The sequence below is a fragment of the Heterodontus francisci genome, chromosome 2 (genome assembly GCF_036365525.1).
Source record: "Heterodontus francisci isolate sHetFra1 chromosome 2, sHetFra1.hap1, whole genome shotgun sequence".
Taxonomy (NCBI): Eukaryota; Metazoa; Chordata; class Chondrichthyes; order Heterodontiformes; family Heterodontidae; genus Heterodontus; species Heterodontus francisci.
The window spans coordinates 109,975,373-109,996,077 of record NC_090372.1 but is presented as its reverse complement, the minus strand read 5'-3'; the positions used below and the strand labels follow the sequence as shown (position 1 = coordinate 109,996,077).

The window sequence follows — 20,705 nt, the reverse complement described above, 5'->3', positions numbered from 1 at the left end:
CCATTCCTAATTGCCCTAGAGAAGGTGGTGGTGAGCTGCCGCCTTGAACCGCTGCAGTCCATGTGGGGTAGGTATACCCACAGTGCTGTTAGGAAGGGAGTTCCAGGATTTTGACCCAGCGACAGCGAAGGAATGGCGATATAGTTTCAAGTCAGGATGGTGTGTGGTTTGGAGGGGAACTTGCAGGTGGTGGAGGTCGTGGGTTTGGAAGGTGCTGTCTAAGGAGTCTTGGTGTGTTGCTATATGTGCTTATCTGGCTTCCCCTCGAATGCATTTGTGCTATTCACCTTCACTACTCCCAATGGGAGCAAGTTCCACATTCTCACCATTCTCAGGGTAAATTAATTTCTCCTGAATTCCTTATTGGATTTATTAGTTTTCAAAATTTATTAGATTTCTGATAGAATTGCCTGTGGCCATGTTGTTGTCATCGAAGACCACACATTTTTCAAAAGGAAACTGCTGGAAACTCTCTTCTGTGTCTCTTTTTGGCCAAGTGGTTTAAATCAAGAGACGTTATTACAGCTGAAAAGTACAGTTAAGAAATTCACTTTAAAACTATTTAACATCCAAATTAATTAATTAAATAGAGATGGCTGGGCAGGTGATGTGTTGCAGCTGTAGTATGTGGCAGCTGGTGGACGACGGTGCGATCCACGGTGGTGACAGCTGCAGCAAGTGTTGGCTGCTCGAGGACCTTCAGCTCAGAGTTAATGAGCTGGAGTCCGAGCTGCGGACATTGCGACACATCAGGGAGGGGGAGAGTTATCTGAATACTGTTTCAGGAGACAGTCACACCCCTTAGATTAACAAAGTGATTACTGACAACACAACACTTATGCCATCCGACTACGCCAATCTGCGATTGGTTCCTACTCTCTGCGCATGTGTTGCATTCGCAGTTCCAGGACTGGTTGGCGCATGCGCAGATGACATCATCGCGTAACGCGGGCAGATGGGGTTGGCGTATGTGCTGATGACATCATCTCAATGCGGGCAGATGGTGGGGGGGATCCGGGCCGGAGAGAGCAGGGGTGGGGGGAGAGGGGGGTCTGTGGAGCGGGGAGAGAGCAGGGGTGGGGTGAAAGGGGATCTGGGGAGCGGGTAGAGAGCAGCCGAAGACCTTGCTGGTGACTGGTGTGCTCTCCTCCTTCCACCCTGCTGCCCGCTCCCGACCCCCGCCTGCTCGCTCAACCCCCCCCCCCCCGCCTGCTTGCTCACAGCAGCCCCCCCAACCACTCGCTCACCCCCCGCTTGCCACACCCCTGACCGCTGGCTGGCCGGCCCGCCCGCTCACTTGCTCCCTCCCCTCCCTGGCCCGCTTGCTCCCTCCCCTCCCCGGCCAGCTCGCTCCATCCCCTCCCTACGGCTATTGTGTGCTACCATGTGTTTAGGTTGTCATCGTGTGATTATTTGAGCAGCGCCATCTTTAATCCTGGCGGCTGCATGATGTCGCAGACTGTGACGTTTTAGTGGCACAGGCGGCATTTGCATGTGCCATTGCAGCGCCACCTAGTGGTGGCATTGTCGGCAAATGCAGCCTTAGATTAATTACGTCAAATTTGTAGCGTGGTCCGGACAGTAGGGTGTGACTGCAAGTGAGGCAGGTATGGGGATCCAGAATTTAGCTTTGGAGGAGCCTCCAAGGTTCTTGCTCCCGTTGTGGACGAGGGCACAGGCTGCAGGGAGGATGAGCGAACTGACCACAGCACCGTGGTTCAGAGTGCCATTCAAGTGGGGGAGAAAAGAGAAATGTAGTAGTAATAGGGGATAGCATAGTTTGGGAAATAGATACTGTTCTCTGCAACAAAGGCAGGGAGTCCCGAAGGCTGTGTTGCCTACTTGGTGCCAAGGTTAAGCACATCTCTTCTGGGCTGGAGAGGAACTTGGAGTGGGAGGGGAAGGATCCTGTTGTTGTGGTCCACGTAGCTACCAACGACATAAGTAGGACTAGGAAAGAGGTTCTGCTGAGGGACCATTTGCAGCTCGGGGCTAAATTAAAAGCAGAACCATAAAGGTGGTAATCTCCGGATTACTACCTGAATCATGTGCAAATTGGCGTAGGGTACATAAGATTAGAGAGGTAAACTCGTGGCTGAAAGATTGCTGTGGGAGAAATGGGTTCCGATTCATGGGCATTGGCACCAGTACTGGCGAAGGAGAGAGCTGTTCCATTGGGACAGACTTCATTTGAACCATGCTGGGATCACTGTCCTGGCGAATAGTACAGCTAGGGTTGTAGATAGGACTTTAAACTAATTAGTGGGGGGTTCAATTGAAGGGATGTTTTAAAAAATCAAAAAAAACGAGAGAGCAGAGGTGCAGGGTAGTGAAGAGGTTATCGAAGTGTGACAGGAAGGGGCAGAAAATATAAGCAGAAGAGTGCAGCGGAAATTAGAACCAGAATGAGGAGTAATGGTTAAAAAGTCAAAGCTTAAGGCTCTTTATCTGAATGCATGCAGCATTTGTAACAAGATAGATAAGTCGACGGCACAAATAGAAATAAATGAGTATGACTCGATAGCTATTATCGAGACGTGGTTGCAGGGTGACCAAAACTGGTTTTTCGATGTTCTGGAAAAACGGGCAAAAAGGAGAAGAAGGTGTGGTAGCTTTAATAAAGGAAGGTATCAGTGCGGTGGTGAGTAGTGATTATAGGTGCAATAGATCGTGATGTGGAATCAGTTTGGGTGGAAATAAGGAATAGCAAGGGTAAGAAGTCACGGGTGGGAGTCGTCTGTAGGCCCCCGAAGAGTTGCCTCACTGTAGGACAAAGTATAAATTGGGAAATAATGTAATGGAAATAATAGAGGCGTGTAAGAAGGGCAGTACAATTGTCATGGGTGATTTTAATCTGCATATTGACTGGACAAATTAGATTGGCAGAGGGAACATGGAAGACGAATTTGTAGAGTGCATCAGGGATTGTTACTTAGAGCAATACGTTGCAGAACCTTCCCGGGAACAGGCTATTTTATATCTAGTAATGTGTGATGAGGTAGGATTAATAAGAGATATCACAGTTCAGGATCCTCTACGGGATAGCGATCACAACATGGTAGAATTTCAAATTCAGTTTGAGGGCGAGCAACTCGGGTCTCAAACTAGTGTCCTCAACTTAAGGGCAATTACAGAGGTATGAAGAAAGAGTTGTCTAAAGTGGGCTGGGAAGATGGACTAAGGGGAAGGTCAGTGGATGAGCAGTGGCAGATATTTAAGCAGATATTTCATAACGCTCAGCAAAAATTTATCCCGGTCAAAAAGAAGGACTCGTGAACCACCCGTGGTTAACAAAGGCGGTCAAGGAGAGTATCCATTTAAAAACTAAGGCATACAAAGCGGCGAAAACTAGTGGTAGGCCAGCAGATTGGGAATTTTTTAGAAACCAGCAGCGGATGACTAAAAAGCGAATAAAGAGGGAGAAAATTGATTATGAAAGTAAATTGGCATGAAATATAAAAACAAACAGCAAGAGCTTCTACAGGTATATAAAAAGAAAGCGAGTATCTAAAGTGAGCGTGGGCCCCTTGGAGGATGCGACTGGAGAATTGGTGACTGGGAACAGGGAAATGGCAGATAATTTAAACCAATATTTTGCATTGGTCTTCACGGTGGAGGACACTATAAACATCCCATAGATATCAGATAAGCAAGGAGCTAATGGGAAGAAAGATCTTCCAACAGTCTCTATCACGCGGGGCAAAGTATTTGACAAACTAATGGGACTAAAAGCGGAGAAGTTGCCAGGACCTGATGGCATGCATCTAAGGGTTTTAAAGGAAGTGGCTGCAGAGGTAGTGGAGGCATTGGTCAAAATATTCTAGAATTCACTGGATTCCGGGAGGGTCCCAGTGGATTGGAAAACTGCTAATGTGACGCACCTGTTCAAGAAGGAAGGGAGACAAAAAGCAGGAAACTATAGGTCAGTCAGCCTAACATCGGTTCTTGGGAAAATGCTAGAGTCCATTATTAAGGAAGAAATAGCAGGACATTTAGAAAAGCTTAATGCAATCAAACAGAGTGAACATGGTTTTATGAAAGGGAAATCATGTTTGACAAACTTGCTAGAGTTCTTTGAGGATATAACTAGCAGAGTTGATAAAGGGGAACCTGTAAATGTAGTCAATTTGGATTTCCAGAAGGCATCGATAAGGTGCCACATAAAAGATTATTGCCCAAGATAGGAGCCAACGGTATTGGGGGTAATGTATTAGCATGGATTGAGGATTGGATAACTCAGAAGACAGAGAGTCGGGATTAATGGGTGTTTTTTAGGTTGGAAAGACATAACTAGTGGAGTGCCACAAGGATCAGTCCTAGGGCCTCAATTATTTACTATCTATATTAATGACTTGGGCAGAGTGTAATATATCCAAATTTGCTGACCATACAAAAGTAGGTGGGAGGGCATGTGGTGATGAGGACATAATGAATGTGCAAGGGGATATAGATAGGTTGAGTGAGTGGGCAAAAACTTGGAGTTTAATGTAGGAAAGTGTGAGGTCATGCACTTTGGCAGGAAGAATCAAAAGGCAGGCTATTATTTAAATGGAGAGAGACTTCAAAAAAGTGCAGTACAGAGGGATCTGGGTGTTCTTGTGCATGAAACACAAAGTTAGCATGTAGGTGCAGCATGCAATTAAAAAGGCAAATGGAATTTTGGCCTTTATTGCTAGGGGATTGGAGTTTAAAATAGGGAAGTTTTGTGATAACCGTACAGGGTATTGGTGAGGCCACACCTAGAGTACTGTGTACAGTTTTGGTCCCCGTATTTAAGAAAGGATATACTGGCCTTGGAGGCGGTTCAAATGAGATTCACTAGGCTGATTCCTGAAATGAAGGGGTTGATTTATCAAGAACGGCTAAACAGGTTAGGCCTTTATTCATTAGAGTTTAGAAGAATGAGGGGTGATCTTATTGAAAAGTACAAGATTCTGAAGGGACTTGACAGGATAGATGTTGAGAAGATGTTTCCACTCGTGGGGGAATCTCGAACTAGGGGACTGAGATGCAAAGGAATTTCTTCTCTCAGAGGGTAGTGAATGTCTGGAATTCTCTACCCCAGACAGTTGTGGAGGCTGGATCACTGAAAGTATTTCAAGAGGAGGTAGATAGATTTTTGAAATATCAGGGAGTTGAGGGCTATGAGGAGTTGGCACGAAAGAGGAGTTCAGGTCTGGTGCACATCAGCCATGATATTATTGAATGGCGGGGCAGGCTTGAGTCTCCTATTTCTTATGTTCTTATGAGAGCAGAGCTTGACTGCAGCCCCAGCTGACCCGTTAACTTGGCACAGATTAAATTAGATCTCGCATCGCATGTACAACTGTAATGCGATTTCACCACACCACAACTCATGTCAAAGTATCTTCTATATTGCACGACATGCCTTAAATGGAACATTTCATCTCCATTCCTTGTGTTCTGAATACAAAAACAGAGAAAGAAAAAGCATTTACATAGTGTTTTATAGTGAATGAAGTGCAATAATTATTCCAATGTAGGAAACATGACAGCCAATTTGCGCACATGAAGGTCTTGCAAACAGCAATGAGATGATACCCAGATTATCAGTTTTTAGTGTTTTTGGTTGTGGGACCCTTCACATCCATCTGAGAAGTAAATATTCAACCATTTTTGCACGTGGCTTGTTTTCTGTTCACATGTTAATGGCTATATTGTGGAGCAGAGGTCCGGGAGAAATGGACTGAATGACGTGGAATAAAATTAACCCCCAAGACTTTGAGCTTTTATTAAAATCAAAAGCAAATTGTTCCAAATATGATTCCACATCAGCCCAAAGGAAACAATTTAAGCAAATATGCTGAAAGAAACAAAATGTCAGGGGAGGGGGAAAAGGGCTTTTAAAGTCAATAATAATTCTTTTACACATTTTTCCTTTTGGTGGAGTAGGGGATGTAGTGTATATCTGGTGTGAGTACATGATCAGTGGCATGTCAGCCTCTATCCATAGCTGCTATTGGTGCTGGGGTCGTGACGAGGGGCCAAGTACCTTTTCACAGGCCACTCCTCCCACTAGAGGCCTGCTACCCGACCCAAACCCGACGGGATCCGACGACGAGTCGGGTTTGGGTCGGGTCGCCCTTCCGGGTCCGGCATTCTGGGTCGGGCCGGATTGGACATGCCCTATCACCACCTCAGGTAAGTGACTTTAATGTTAATTTACTTTTTGGGCTTTAAAGGTGGTTTTGTTAGTTATTTTAAGCTTGTGCAGGTAAGGTGAAAAATGGAAGATAAGTTAACTGATGGTCGGGCGTGGGAAAAACTGGAAGGACTCGGGCCGGCTCGGGCTCGGATGGGGTTCTGTTGGGCTTGGGTTGGGTCTCGTTTTCAGAACCGCGCAGGCCTTTACTGTGAACATTAAAATGATTGCTAATATATGGATAACACCATTTGCTACTCATGCACCATGTAAACAACCATCTGTAGTTGCTATTCAGGGTCACTCCTGAAATGATAGCTATTTTGTTATCTGAAAATTTCAACAGCTACTGTCAAAAAGGTGCAAAATGTGCCAAGTTGCACTTCAAGAAGAAATGAGACAGCATGGACAAAGATGATGCCTATTGCTAATTATTAATGCTGTGCAACATGAAGGGGCTGTAATATTCCCTTATCACAAACAGTAAACTTAATTGTAAAGTCAGTGCTTGTTAAATTATCAAAGTGACTCCTGACAACGCAGGCCAGCGCCGATGTCATCAGAGCACTCCCAGCTTCGCAAATGTGCAGAACGGACCCTTGCTGTCAGTATGGTGCTGTGCATGCGCAGCCTACGTCAGCACCTGGCTTGCCAGGACTAATTTGCGCATGTGAGCTAATTCGTCATCGTGTACTGCAACGTCTGCTCGCTCTCCGCCTCGCCACTTCTCCCTCAGCTGCTCACTTCCCTCTTCACTCCCCCACCTACCCGTGGGCCACTTGCTCCCAGCCTCGCTGCTTCCTTCCCTCTACTCTGTCTCTGTTTCCCTGCTCCCTTCCCTGATCGCTGCCTTTCTTCCCTGCATGGGGGAGAGAGAGTGACAAGGTGGGGAGGGGAGGGAAACCTGGGAGGGGAGGGAAACCTGCGAGCGGGACACAGCGGGGAGCAGAGAGGATGAAGTGGCAAGGCCGGGAGCGAGTGGCCCACAGCTCGGGGTAGGGGTGGAGTGTGGGAAATGAAGTGGGGAGCATGGCCAAGGACGGAGAAGTGGCAAGGCATGGAGCAAGTGGCGAGCAGACTGATGCGGGAGGCAGCGGCGAAAAGAAGTGCGATGGCAGGAGGGAGCAGGGTACTGTTGGGGGTGGAATGGAGGCAGCGATCACAGTCACTGTAGGCATTTGGGTTTCACTTGTTTTTGTTTTTGCGATAAATTGAGCAGCGCCATCTTTACTACTGGCAGCTGCCAAAAATGATGCAGGCAGTGTCGTTTCAGTGCATGAGGCTGCATTTGCGCATGTGCAAGTACTGCACCACCCAGTGGTTGTGTTGTAGCAAACGCAGCATAAAATTACTTATCATTGTCAAATCACAAGAGCTTACCTAGCTACTGTTTTCATGACACTCTGGCCCAAATGGTGAACTAAAAAAGGATGTCCATGCACCTATCCTGTAGTAGCAGTGCACTGCCCATCATATTGGATCACCTCCAGAGAGCACACTGAAAGCATTCAAAGACATATTGGCCTGTATTTTACAGTGGTAATAGTGGTGAAACTGTCGGCATTCACCGTCATTCCTCCTCTGAATTTCTGGAATCCGCACATGCGCAGTTAAACAGGGAATGTCAATTCTGTATTATGATAAGAATCATGTAAATTTTTTTCTTTGGATTAATGCAGAAGTTGAAATATCAATGTGCATGTCCCAATTATTTAATTTTCTGTCTGTAAAAATTTATGTGAAAAATTCAGCATATTTTACTTCCTGATATGCTGTCTGTGAGAATATTTCAGTGTGATTGGCGACTTGCCCTGCTTGATGACAGCACTGTTGCTAGAAGCCTGGAGATCCTCTTGACATAATGCCAGATTCTAACTGACATTGAGAAAGGGGAAATCCACACCATTGAGATCTTGTTTGAGGTCAGTGGCGAGCACCGTCGCTTCACCGCTGACTGCAATCCGAGCCAAGATGTTAGTTTGTGTATTAAGTAAAGAATAGTGCCAGAACACGGGGAGTGAGATGATGACGTTGTCACAACACTCTCTTTTAATGATTAAATCAGCACCTTGAAGCCTGTTATCTCTGTATATTTCATGTAGTTGTGCACAGCAAAGAAGAAAAACCTGTTCAGCTACGATCATTATATTGCCACTTCAATATTCAACTAAGGACTTAGTAACTCCAACCTAGCTCTTAAGGCTAATTAAGTGAAGGTTGGGATAACAAAATAATACCTAAAATAAATTTTGCTCTGGTCTTAATTGGATTTACTGTTTTAATACCAAGTATAAAAGTTGACTAGTAACTGAAAATCTTCTGCACGTGGTTTCACTGGGAATTTTGAATTATGATTAGTTATTTTAAGTAATACAACAGTCGGGTGCGAAAGGTGTCTAGGGGTCTGTTACTATCTTCACCTGGTCTTCTTGTAACAGGGTTTAATTTTAAACACACTGTTTTGAATTCCCCCTTTATGAATCCTTGTTCACAGTTTTCCATTTATAAGGCAAAGTAATGAGCACAAACAGGCTTTCTTTGGTTTAAAGAAGGAAGATGAAATTTATTAAACCTTAAACTTAAACTCTAATGCAGTTAACGCCCATGAATATACAACACGCCCACGCTAGAATGCACACGTGATACACACATGCAAATAGGGACAGAAAAGAGCAGAAGAAAAGATAAGTAGAACAGTTTGAGGCAATATCTTGTTACTGTCTCTCGAACTCGCTGTAGTCCTTGATTGAAAATCTGGTCTTGCATTTCGTTGGGGCCCAGTATTCGTCTTAAACCTTGTTCACATAGGAAACTGTTCTCTCTGAGTTTACATGTCTTCACAAGCTTCAATTCCGTGGGAAAGAGATGGAGGCAGGCAAACAGGAGAGGAAATGTTCTCAGTCCCAGGAGCGATCTTTACTCCATGAGCACATGGCTTTGTCTCTGTTCAAATCCCTTTGTTGGGAATTCAAATTTTAAAAAAAACTCGGTTGCCTGGCAGGCTAGTCATGTGACTCGCTCCTTATATGGAACAGTCTCTTCAGAATCCTTTGGAAGCTCAAATTCTCTGCAACAGCCATAGTCATGTGACTAAAACTGGTCTGACCACTTCTGTGTATTGGAGAAACAACTGCTGGGTCCCCATTGTTTCAACATTGTCTGGTACTATGCAAATGTCCTTCCAGTCAGGGCTTGCAATTTTAAGTTTTTGTTCATGTGACGAAATGATGTGTGCCTCAGCCTTGGCAGGTGGGGGGTTTGCCTGACAATTGGCTTGTGTATTTAACCTACTTTTACAAATGTTAATACACCAAGAAAACTTTAAATATCCTGCTCTATAAAATTTGTTAAAATCAGCAGTAAAACCCATACATAATAAAAATTCCTTGGGGTCTATATTAAAAAAGAGGTTTTCCAAAATGGTAGGGGATGGTCTTCGAGGTCTCAAAAGGCAATGGAAGCTCTTTAAAAAGACAGTGTTTACTGATTTTCCTCACTTAGATGATGCCCCTGTCCTGATATGTATAGATGATAAATGTGGAAGATTTTCAAAGGCACCTAATTTATTAGTAGTGGTTATGCCCATCACTTTTTGAAAGCATCTACCAAAAGAGAATCTGAATTGAAGCAAGTATAGAAATGCTTAATTTGGAATTTGGAAATTTGCCGACAACATTCTGTTGTTGGCATGAATTCTGAGTTAAGAAATATGTGACATTGAGTAAGTTGGTGAGAGATTTTGGAAGCTGAGAAGTTATCTTGCATATAAACAGCCATGGCCCCCATCCCTTTCAAATGAGAAAAGGTGGAATAGCATCTTAACATGTCATCTGCAGTTCTTTTGCTGTGAACACCATGTTATCGATTTCTTTTATGTATACTGGTATGTTGAAGAGCGCTGAGGTGATTTGTTTTGGTACTGTGATCAGGTGAGGGCTATCAGTGGTAGAGGATAGAATACTTCCTCGATTTTTGTCACCAATAGTTAGCATTGAGTACTCTGATATAGCATTGACAGATGCAGAGAAAAGTTCTTTATAATCTGTCCCAACATCAGATGATAATTTGATTTCTTCCTCTTCTTAGTGGAAGGCAAGACTCGCAGTATTATTTCTTGACCTCAGACTTCCCAAACCACTTTATAGTCAATAAAGTACCTTTGAAGTGTAGTTACTGTTTTAATGTAGGGAATCAAAGCAGCCAATTTGTGTATAGAAAGGTTCCACAATCAGCAATGAGATGCTGACCAGATAATGGGCAAGATCTTTAGCCCCCACTGGAGGCAGGAATGGAGGTGGGTGCACGTGGAATTTCGTGCTGCTGGCCTGCATGCCAATTCTCCATCTCCATCCTGCCCCTGGGCCATTTTCCCAGAGGGTGAATAGGATGCAGCAGGGTTAATAGAAGCTCACAGGGATTTTCCAGTCATCCCCCAGGTCCCCGCAGGCAGCGGGGTACAATTTAGCTGCCTGGAGGCAGCCTCCAGCGGTAGACCAGGGGCCAGCACTCCAGGCAAGCCTAGAGGCCCACTGCCGACTGCCTGGTTGAAGTAATAGCCGCATGCAGCTCTGTGGAGGGGTTGCCCCCATTTTGCAGTGTCCCCTCTCACGCCGTGGCATCCTGCTGCTGCTTTTAAGGTGGAAGGCCCTCTTTTGGCCCTTTGCATAGTGCTTTAGAATGACTGCCACCTGAGAGGGCAGGTGGGCCTTAATTTAACATTTTATTCAAAAGACAGCACCTCTGTGCAGCATTTCTTTAGTACTGTAATAGTTTATGGTCAGATTTCTGGAGCGCAGATTGAACCCACAGCCTTCTGACTCCGTGAGTGTGCTGCCACTGAGCCAAGGCTGACACCATGGGCCCACAGCGGATGTACAACTGGTAATTGTCAAGAAGTTTTAAAAAAAAATCCCAGGTCCACTAAGAAACCTGTTCAAGCAGTGCGAACCAAAGGCTTTTTTAGGGTGAGATGATTTATTGTGGATTATGCTAGAAAGACAGAAGAAAGAACTTGCATTTATATAATGCCTTTTAGGACCTTGGGATGTCGCCAAGCACTTTATAGGCAATGAAATGCTTTTGAAGTTTAGTCACTTGAAATGTACTGAAAGAAAAAATAGGTAAAATTCATTGAGTCTCTTGGGAAGAAAAAGACCTGTATTTATATCATGCCTTTCATGACCATCAGACGTCCCAATGTGCTTTACAGCCAGTGATGTATTTTTGAAGCGTAGTCACTGTTGTAATGTAGGAAATGGGGTATTTTATTGTAAGGTCTCTAGTACGCTGGAGGAAACTATGAAACCTGAAGTAGAATGTATTTATCTATCACCCCCAGATAAAGGACAAAATAGGACTTAATTTTTGTCTTTGTCTAAATAAATAGAATCCTGTTTTTAAGCCCATCTCTCATCAGGTGGGCAGGAGACTTGTGTATTATAAAGCTGCAAAATGTTTGACTGTTCCTTTGACTCTATTATGCAAGAACCTTCACTTGTGTGTAGCAGTGATGTGAAACTCGTATGGAGACTGCCTTTGTTAATCTGTCCATCTATTCTACATATTTTATTTGAGATTTGCATATTGTAAAATAATACAGTGGATTCAGAACTCAGCCTCTTCAGTGCACAATTACCATTATGGTGTATTCACTGGTTGAAATATTTTTGATACTTCAATTTTTTACTTTTTAAAATTTTTTAGGACTCCTTTTTAACAGACAAAGACCAAAACTTCAGTACTCAGAAGATGGACATTGTACAGATATGCTGTGTATGTCTGGGAGACAACAGTGAAGATGCAGATGAAATTGTTCAATGTGACAATTGTGGAGTAACTGTGCATGAAGGTAAGTGCTTTGGGTTTTAGCAGTGTGTCATTGTAAGTATAAACAATTCAGCTTTAATCTGTTGACCAAATAAAAGTGGTATTGAAATTTAAACAAACGGGCCATGGATAACATGATCCTAGATTTCTGTTTATTCAATTGCTTCTCTGCTGGGGATGTTTAGTATCAGTTTCATCTGCATGTGACTGGAACGTACGAACATTCGAATTAGGAGCAGGAGTAGGCCAGTCGGCCCTTCGAGCCTCCTCCGCCATTTGATAAGTTCATGGCTGAACTGATTACTCCACATTTCCACCTACCCCCGATAACCTTCCACCCCTTTTACATAATTGTCATTTTTAAGAAATGAGAGCAATTGTTGCTGCAGCGAGAGCTGCTTTGTAAGACCAATTTGGGAGGTGAAAGGATTAAGGTTTGTAATTATTTCTACGTCAGTAATGTTTTCCATTTATTAGTGAAAATTTGTTAAATATTTCTATTATGTACCAAATAAACTTTCTAATTTCAGATCTCAATTTAGTTGTTTTTTTAATTTGTTCATGGGATGTGAGCGTCACTGGCAAGGCCAGCATTTATTGTCCATTCCTACTTGCCCTTGAGAAGGTGGTGGTGAGCCGTCGCCTTGACCTGCTGCAGTCCATATGGTGTAGGTACACCCACAGTGCTGTTAGGGAATGAGTTCATGAATTCCAGGATTTTGATCCAGCGACAGTGAATGAACAGCAATATAATTCCAAGTCAGGATGGTGTGTGACTTGGAGGGGGACTTGCAGGTAGTGATATTCTCATGCGCCTGCTGCCATTGTTACTCTAGGTGGTAGATGTCCTGGGTTTGGGAGGTGCTTTCGAAGGATCCTTGGGCATTTGTTGTAGTGCATCTTGTAGATGGTATGTACTGCTGCCACTGTTTGCCAGTGATGGAGTGAATGAATGTTTAAGGTGTTGGATGGGGTGCCAATCAAGCGAGCTGCTTTGTCTTGGATGGTGTTGAGTTTCTTGTGTTGTTGGAGCTGCACTCATCGAGGCAAGTGGAGGGTATTCCATCTCACACCTGACTTGTGCCTTGTAGATGGTGGACAGGCTTTGGGGAATCAAAAGGGGAGCTAATCATTGCAAAAGTCCCAGCCTCTGACCTGCCACAGTATTTGTATGGCTGTTCCAGCTAAGTTTCTGGTCAATGATAACCCCCAGGGTGTTGTTGGTGGGGGATTTGGCAATGGTAATGCCTTTGAATTTCAAGGGGCGATGGTTAGATTCTCTCTTGTTGGAGATGGTCATTGCACGGCACTTGTGTGGCACAAATGTTACTTGACACTTACCAGCCCAAGCCTGAATGTTGTCCAGGTCGTTTTGTATGCAGCACGGACTGATTCAGTATCTGAGGAGTTGCGAATGGTATTGAGCACTGTGCGAACATCCCCACTTCTGACCTTATGTTGGAGGGCAGGTCCTTATTTGTTTGCCAGAAACCTATTCAAAAGCTCTAATTGATTTTTCCCACTGGGTCTTTGATTCACTTCATATATAAGTTCACCCATATGCTTTTGTTTGGCTTCTGTCATTATGTTTGTTGGTGCAAATTTACCATGAAGAATTGGGTATCGCTCACCATCCTACTGTTTAACATCTCTTGTATGTCTTGAAATAAAAACCTTAACTGTATGAAGGGTTGCAAACAGCTTGCTTAGTACCTCCATTGTCTTTTAATGCACGTCATTAACAAAATCATAGTCATTTATGGCACAGGAGGCCGTGGAGCAATCCAGTCTGTTCCAATCCCCCGCTTGATCCTTGTAACAGAGTGCTAATCAGTCTGTGTGACCTAGGGTATCTTAGCTTGTCTCTTGTTAAGAGTTTGTAAGTGTTAGTGTAATGCATTTCTTTATTTGTCTTACTTCAAAATTATAGGTATGTGTTCATAATAGGAACTTTACACTTGTGTTGCCCCAGAGTTATGAGGCTGGAGCAGTGCACTGTCTTTCTCTAGTTCCACTTCTCCATGGATCACAACATATATTTAAATGTTTTACCCAGTTACTGATATGGCCAATTGTATACTTTATTCTAGTTTCAGAATAAAAGTCTGCCAACCAGGTTTCTTTAATAAACAACAAAATTATTAATTTATTATAAAACAAGACTCATTCAATAAAGATGCAAAGCTTATGAACACAAAGGTTGAAATATGGAAGTATTATTATGGCCAGGTGAGGTGGGGGTCTTAGGCTCCCCTCTTGCCTTTCCTGTTGTTCGACCGCAGCAGGGTTTATTTCTTTTAAACAGTGGTTGTGCTTACCACCTCTGAGTGTTTTACCTTTACTGTGATTGGTTCTTTCACAATCGGGCAAGTTTTCTTGAATTTAAACAAGAAAGAGGTAAGTTTATTATACTTAACACGCTAACCCTGATTTAAAAATACAAAAAAATTTGCTACACATTCACACACGAAACCCACACACAGATAGATTACAGAGGGAAAAATAGATTTAGTGATGAGATAGAGGTCCAGAATAAATGGAACATAATTACACAGTCTGTGAAGTGGGTGATCCGGTAGTCCTCCGGCTGAAGCTGTACTCCTGAAGTCCTCGGTCAGAGTGCACTTTGTGGTTGGTCTGCTTTGTTCAGGGTTTTCTTGAAGGCAGAATTGTAGTTGGCTCCCTTCCCCTGGTTGCTGGCTGCAGCAGTCTGTAGGCTTGGAGGGTCCACAGTCACAGAAAGATTTCAAACTTGATGTTTTCTGGGGAGAGAGAAAGGGAAGCCCCCAGCTTTCTCTGCTTCTGCAATCTCCATTTCTGCTTGTCTTCTCTGAGTGTAACAAAACTTCTGTTTTCTCAGAGATGGACAGATGGTCACATAGTTCTCTCAGTCCCCTTTGTTTTTAATGAGGTCCAAAGACTAAAACCCAAAAGCGCTCTCAGGTGAGGTTGTCAGTGATATTTCCTGGAGGGATGTTTCCACTTATGAATGCCTCAGGATGAGTTTGAATGGCCCGCTAAAGAGGATGATCTGGGTGATCTACTCAGTTAGCTAAAGCATTGTTCTGGCTGGGCTTCTTGTTAGACTTTTGTCTCCAGTTCAATCTCCTGGTATTTCAAATGCAAATTGCAGTGGCCATCTTGACTGCTAGTTTTTTTAAAAAGTCATAGTCCACTGCGCCCATGCTGCCCTTAATGCCTATCTATACTAATCACACCTGCCTGCATTTATTCCATACCCCTCTATGCCTTGCTCATTCAAGTACCTGTCCAGATGCCTCTTAAATGTTGCTACTGTTCCTGCCTCCACCACCACCTCAGGCAGCTCATTCCAGATACCCACTATTCTTTGTGTGAAAAATTAGCCCTTTGATCCCCTTTAAACCTCCTCCTCTCACCTTAAATCTATGCCCTCTAGTTTTAGTCACCCCTACCATGGGAAACAGAATCTGGCTATCTACCCTAGCAATGCCTCTTGTAATTTTATATACCTCTATCATGTCCCCTCTCAACCTCCTTCGCTCCAGGGAAAACAGACCCAGCCTATCCAATCTCTCTTTATAACTCGAGCCCTCCAAACCAGGCAACATCCTTGTGAATCTTTTCTGCACCCTCTCTAGCTTCATCACATCTTTCCTGTCGTGCGGCGACCAGAACTGCACACAGTACTCCAAATGCGGCCGAACCAATGTTATGTACAACTGTAACATGATGTCCCAACTCTTGTACTCAATGCCTCGGCCCATGAAGGCAAGCATGCCATACGCCTTCTTCACCACCCTGTCTACCTGTATTGCCACTTTCAGGGAACTATATACTTGCGCCCCAAGGTGTCTCTGCTCAAGAACACTCCCCGGGGCCCTGCCATTCACTGTACATGTCCTGCCCTGGTTTAACTTCCCAAGTCAACTGTAGGATTTTTTCCATTAAAAGTCTAATGTAAGCTTCCAACCAATAAAATTAATATTTCTCATTTGGTATATGGGGCTTTCTTGACCGTATAAATAAATTCCCTTCTAAATATCCCAACACACGTGCATGCGCACACCAGTTAAGGGAAAAATAAAGAAGCTTTCTCTGCAGAGATCAACTTTACAACAACAAAAATACTTCATCGAGAGATACAGCACTGAAACAGGCCCTTCGACCCACCGAGCCTGTGCCGACCCATTTATACTAATCCTACATTAATCCCATATTCCCTACCACATCCCCACAATTCTCCTACCACCTACCTACACTAGGGGCAATTTACAATGGCCAATTTACCTATCAACCTGCAAGTCTTTGGCTGTGGGAGGAAACCGGAGCACCCGGCGGAAACCCACCTGGTCACAGGGAGAACTTGCAAACTCCGCACAGGCAGCACCCAGAACCGAACCCGGGTCGCTGGAGCTGTGAGGCTGCGGTGCTAATCACTGTGCCTCCCACTTTGGCCAAATACTTGTTAATTCTTGAAGAAAGAGGATAAACTATGGAATTTTCCAGTCGGTCTGGCGTCTGGATACGCATAGACGGGTGTAGCTTAGCACATACGGTGGTCACTGGGATCTTTCAGAAACAGTTTGTTCAGGAGATGTCAAGAGAAAGTCTTGCAGAAGCTTCTCTGGAGAAATGCTGCATCAGTTTCTCCAGCTCTCTCTCTGGATTCGCAGGGTCTCTCAAAGAGGTAGAAGAGGATGAGCTCGTCGCCTCTCTCTCGGCAAGCTTACATCCCAACTGCCCCTTCAAACAATTCAAAAACAAAACCAACTCCTGACCACCATAAATTTGACATGTCACTTCTCTGTAGCCGACTCCAATAGTCAGCAAAGCTCCTGCTGTTTACTTAGCCTAAGACATGCAACTTCCAGTAAGTGTTTGTTTTTTAAACAAAGTCCCAAGTGTCCTTCCAGTGACCCTTTTTGAAAAAAAAAGTCCAGCATCTCCTCAGGTATTTCCACAGTCTTTTACACATGTCCTCAAAAAATATTAACAATGGAAGTGTGTTCATGACACCAGTTTTAAAATAGTGCCTCATTTCATTCATTTCTTTTTAATATCATGTTGCTAAGATAATTTAGGGGTGCCAAGAATGACTGTGTACGTGAGAATAAAAGTAAGTTGTAATAATTTGACTCAAGACTTGAATAGATGTCATGGCATTTTCCCTTGGCCTTTTCCATTTCAAATACCATTTTTCCGCCACAGTGGTCAGTTTCATTGCAGATCATTGAGGCATTTCTCTGGGGGCAGTGTGATCATCCAGAAAGGTTGTGGTAGCATTTTTCTTTTTTAGTGATGGGCAGTTCACCATGTTAAGAAAAATCAGATTTTGAGTTCTTTATACGTTGAAGAAATAAAGAAGCTGACTGGTTATTGACAATAGCATGACATGGAACAAGAAATAAATTAAGTGAATTTATACAGTGCCTTTCAAAACATTCCCTCTGTCTATTCCTCACCTGGGCTGGGAATAGTACCAATTTTCAAAAGGGGAAACAAGGCAGAAGTAGGGAACTGTAGGCCCCAAATTTTAACTTCTATCACAGATAAGATTAGAAAGGATCACAAGAGAAACTATGTAAAATCACCTGGACAGGAAAGTAGTTATTAAAGATAATTAGTATGGTTTCTGGAAAAAATGAGTTTTTTAAGAAGTTGCTACTAGGTTTTAGCTAATTCAACTGCACTACCATCTGGTTTGCCTTTTTCTTCCAATTTCAAATGGTGTGCTATTACCTCAATTTCTTAGCTCCTGGTTTTATTTCTAATGCCAACACCAAATCCTTTGTTAGGTTTCTCAAATCACTCGGGTACATCCTACTTCCCCAGAAAGGTCGTAGCAACTAACAAAGACATTCCGGTAGTGTAAACTTTACTCTAATGCACAAGAAACCTGTTGTTTCCTTTTCCTCTTTTCAATTATTATTACCCCACTTACAATTGTACGTTGTCGGCTTTTGAGTTATCCCACACAGAGCCCCCAATTATATGTTACGACTCAGGTAGGTCACATTTCAGTATATTAGAAACCAGAAATTTATATTTTGACATGTGGACTTTAGAAACATGCAGATTATCAGTGTTACTGGCTATTTGTGATCTTCACTTTATTTTAATGAAGCTTTGTGTGTTGGTCAAGATTTTAGACAATGGGATCACATACTTCTATTTTAAAACCATAAGTCAAGTTTCCTGTTTATCTGTTGAGGGATGAAAGATACTAGTCAAAGCCCAAGTTGGGAGACTTGCCATCATTGCGCATTTGCCATGTGGTGCTGATTTTTTTGTTAAAACAGAATAGCAATTGGGAGAGTGAAGAGGGGGCATGAAAAAGCACTGGTGGACAAGATAAAGGAAAATCCCAAGGCATTTTATATGTATATTAAGGGCAAGGGGATAACCAGGGAAAGAGTAGGGCCCATTAGGGACCAAAGTGGCAATCTGTGTGTGGAGCCGGAGGACGATTTAGGTGTAGAGATCAGGGAGGGGGATTGTGATATACATTAGCATTGAAAGGGAGGAGGTTTTATCCAGCATAAGAGTGGATACATCCCCATGCCCAAATGAGATGTATCCCAGGCTGTTCTGTGAGGCAAGGGAGGAGATAGCAAGGACATTTTTTAAATTGTCAAATCCTCTCTGGCCACAGGAGAGGTGCCAGAGGACTGGAGGACAGCGAATGTGGTACCATTATTCAAGAAGGGTTGCAAGAATAAACCAGGTAATTACAGGCCAGTGAGTCGAACGTCAGTGGTAGGGAAAAAATTTCTGAGGGACAGGATTAATCTCCACTTATTGGTGCTGTTGTCTGCTCCCGACCCGAACTGGAAAACTTTATCAACTTTGCTTCCATTTCCACCCTTCTCTCACCTTTTACATGATCCATCTCTGACACTTCCCTTCCTTTCCTCGACTTCTCGGTCTCCATCTCTGGGGATAGGTTGTCTACTAATATCCATAATAAAACCACCGACTCCCACAGCTACCCTGACTACACTTCTTCACATCCTGCCTCCTGTAAGGACTCCATTCCGTTCTCCCAGTTTCTCCGTCTCCGATGCATCTGCTTTGATGATGCTACCTTCCATGACAGCGCTTCTGATATGACTTCCTTTTTCCTCAACCGAGGATTCCTCCCCACTGTTGTTTACAGGGCCCTCAACCGTGTCCGGCCCATTTCCCGCACCTCTACCCTCACCCATTCCCTTCCCTCCCAGAGCTGTGACAGAGTTCCCCTTGTCCTCACTTTCCACCCCATCAGCCTCCATATCCAAAGGATCATCCTCCGCCATTTCCGCCACCTCCAGCGTGATGCCACTACCCCTCCCTTCCCCTGTCAGCATTCCGAAGGGATCGTTCCCTCCGTGACACTCTGGTCCACTCCTCCATTACCCCCACCACCTCGCCCCCTTCCCATGGCACCTTCCCCTGCAATCACAGGAGGTGTAATATATGCCCATTTACCTCCTCTCTCCTCACTATCCCAGGCCCCAAACACTCCTTTCAGGTGAAGCAGCGACTTACTTGTACTTCTTTCAATGTAGTATACTGTATTCGCTGCTCACAATGTGGTCTCCTCTACATTGGGGAGACCAAACGCAGACTGGGTGACCACTTTGCGGAACACCTCGGCTCAGTCCGCAAGCAGGACCCTGAGCTTCTGGTTGCTTGCCATTTCAACACTTCCCCCCTCCTCTCATGCTCACATCTCTATCCTGGGCTTGCTGCAGTGTTCCAGTGAACATCAACGCAAGCTCGAGGAACAGCATCTCATTTACCGATTAGGCACACTACAGCCTGCCGGACTGAACATTGAGTTCAATAATTTCAGAGCATGACGGGCCCCCCATTTAACTTTTTATTTTTAGTTATTTTTTACATTTTTTTTTTGTCTGTTTATTTTATTTCATCTTAGTTTGTTCAGTTTGCTTACCCACTGTTTTTTTTTCATGTTTGTACTTGCTGCTGTTCAATCTTCAATCTGTTAACACCCTATCTGTACTAATGCTTTGTCTTTCAACACGCCATTAACATATTGTTTGCCTTTGCTCCATGACCTTCTGGTCAGCTAATCTGTGGCCTTGTCCAATCTGCACTTTCTCCTTTGTTATCTCTTGCCCCACCCCTGCTTTACTTGCTTATAACCTTTGACATTTCTAATATTTGCCAGTTCCGAAGAAGGGTCACTGACCCGAAACGTTAACTCTGCTTCTCTCTCCACAGATGCTGCCAGACCTGCTGAGTATTTCCAACATTTCTTGGTTTTTATTTTATATTGGGGATTAATCAAGGATAGTCAGCATGGCTTTGTCAGGGGGAGATCATGCTTAACAAACTTGATTGAATTTTTTGAGGAGGTGACTAGATGTGATGAGGGTAAGGCAGTTGATGTAGTCTACATGGACTTCAGTAAGATGTTTGATAAGATCCCGCATGGGAGATTGGTTAAGAAGTAAGAGCCCATGGGATCCAGGGCAGTTTGGCAAATTGGATCCAAAATTGGCTTAGTGGCAGGAGACAGAGGGTGATGGTCGAGGGTTGTTTTTGCGATTGGAAGCCTGTGACCAGTGGTGTACTGCAGGGATTGGTGCTGGGACCCTGGCTGTTTGTAGTGTACGTTAATGATTTAGACATGAATATAGGAGGTATGATCAGTAAGTTTGCAGATGACATGAAAATTGGTGATGTCGTAAATAGTGAGGAGGAAAGCCTTAGATTACAGTGAGATATA

General features: G+C 43.8%; 1 protein-coding gene across 5 annotated transcripts in view; it reads left to right on the top strand.

The window, feature by feature from the left end:
- Positions 1-20,705, top strand: part of phf14 (PHD finger protein 14) — a 360,384-nt gene that overhangs the window by 23,096 nt on the left and 316,583 nt on the right. For all 5 annotated transcript variants that reach the window (XM_068009622.1, XM_068009587.1, XM_068009597.1 and 2 more), the window contains exon 4: positions 11,867-12,011. In XM_068009622.1, coding sequence (XP_067865723.1) covers positions 11,867-12,011 — 145 coding nt within the window. The remainder of the gene's footprint in view (positions 1-11,866; positions 12,012-20,705) is intronic.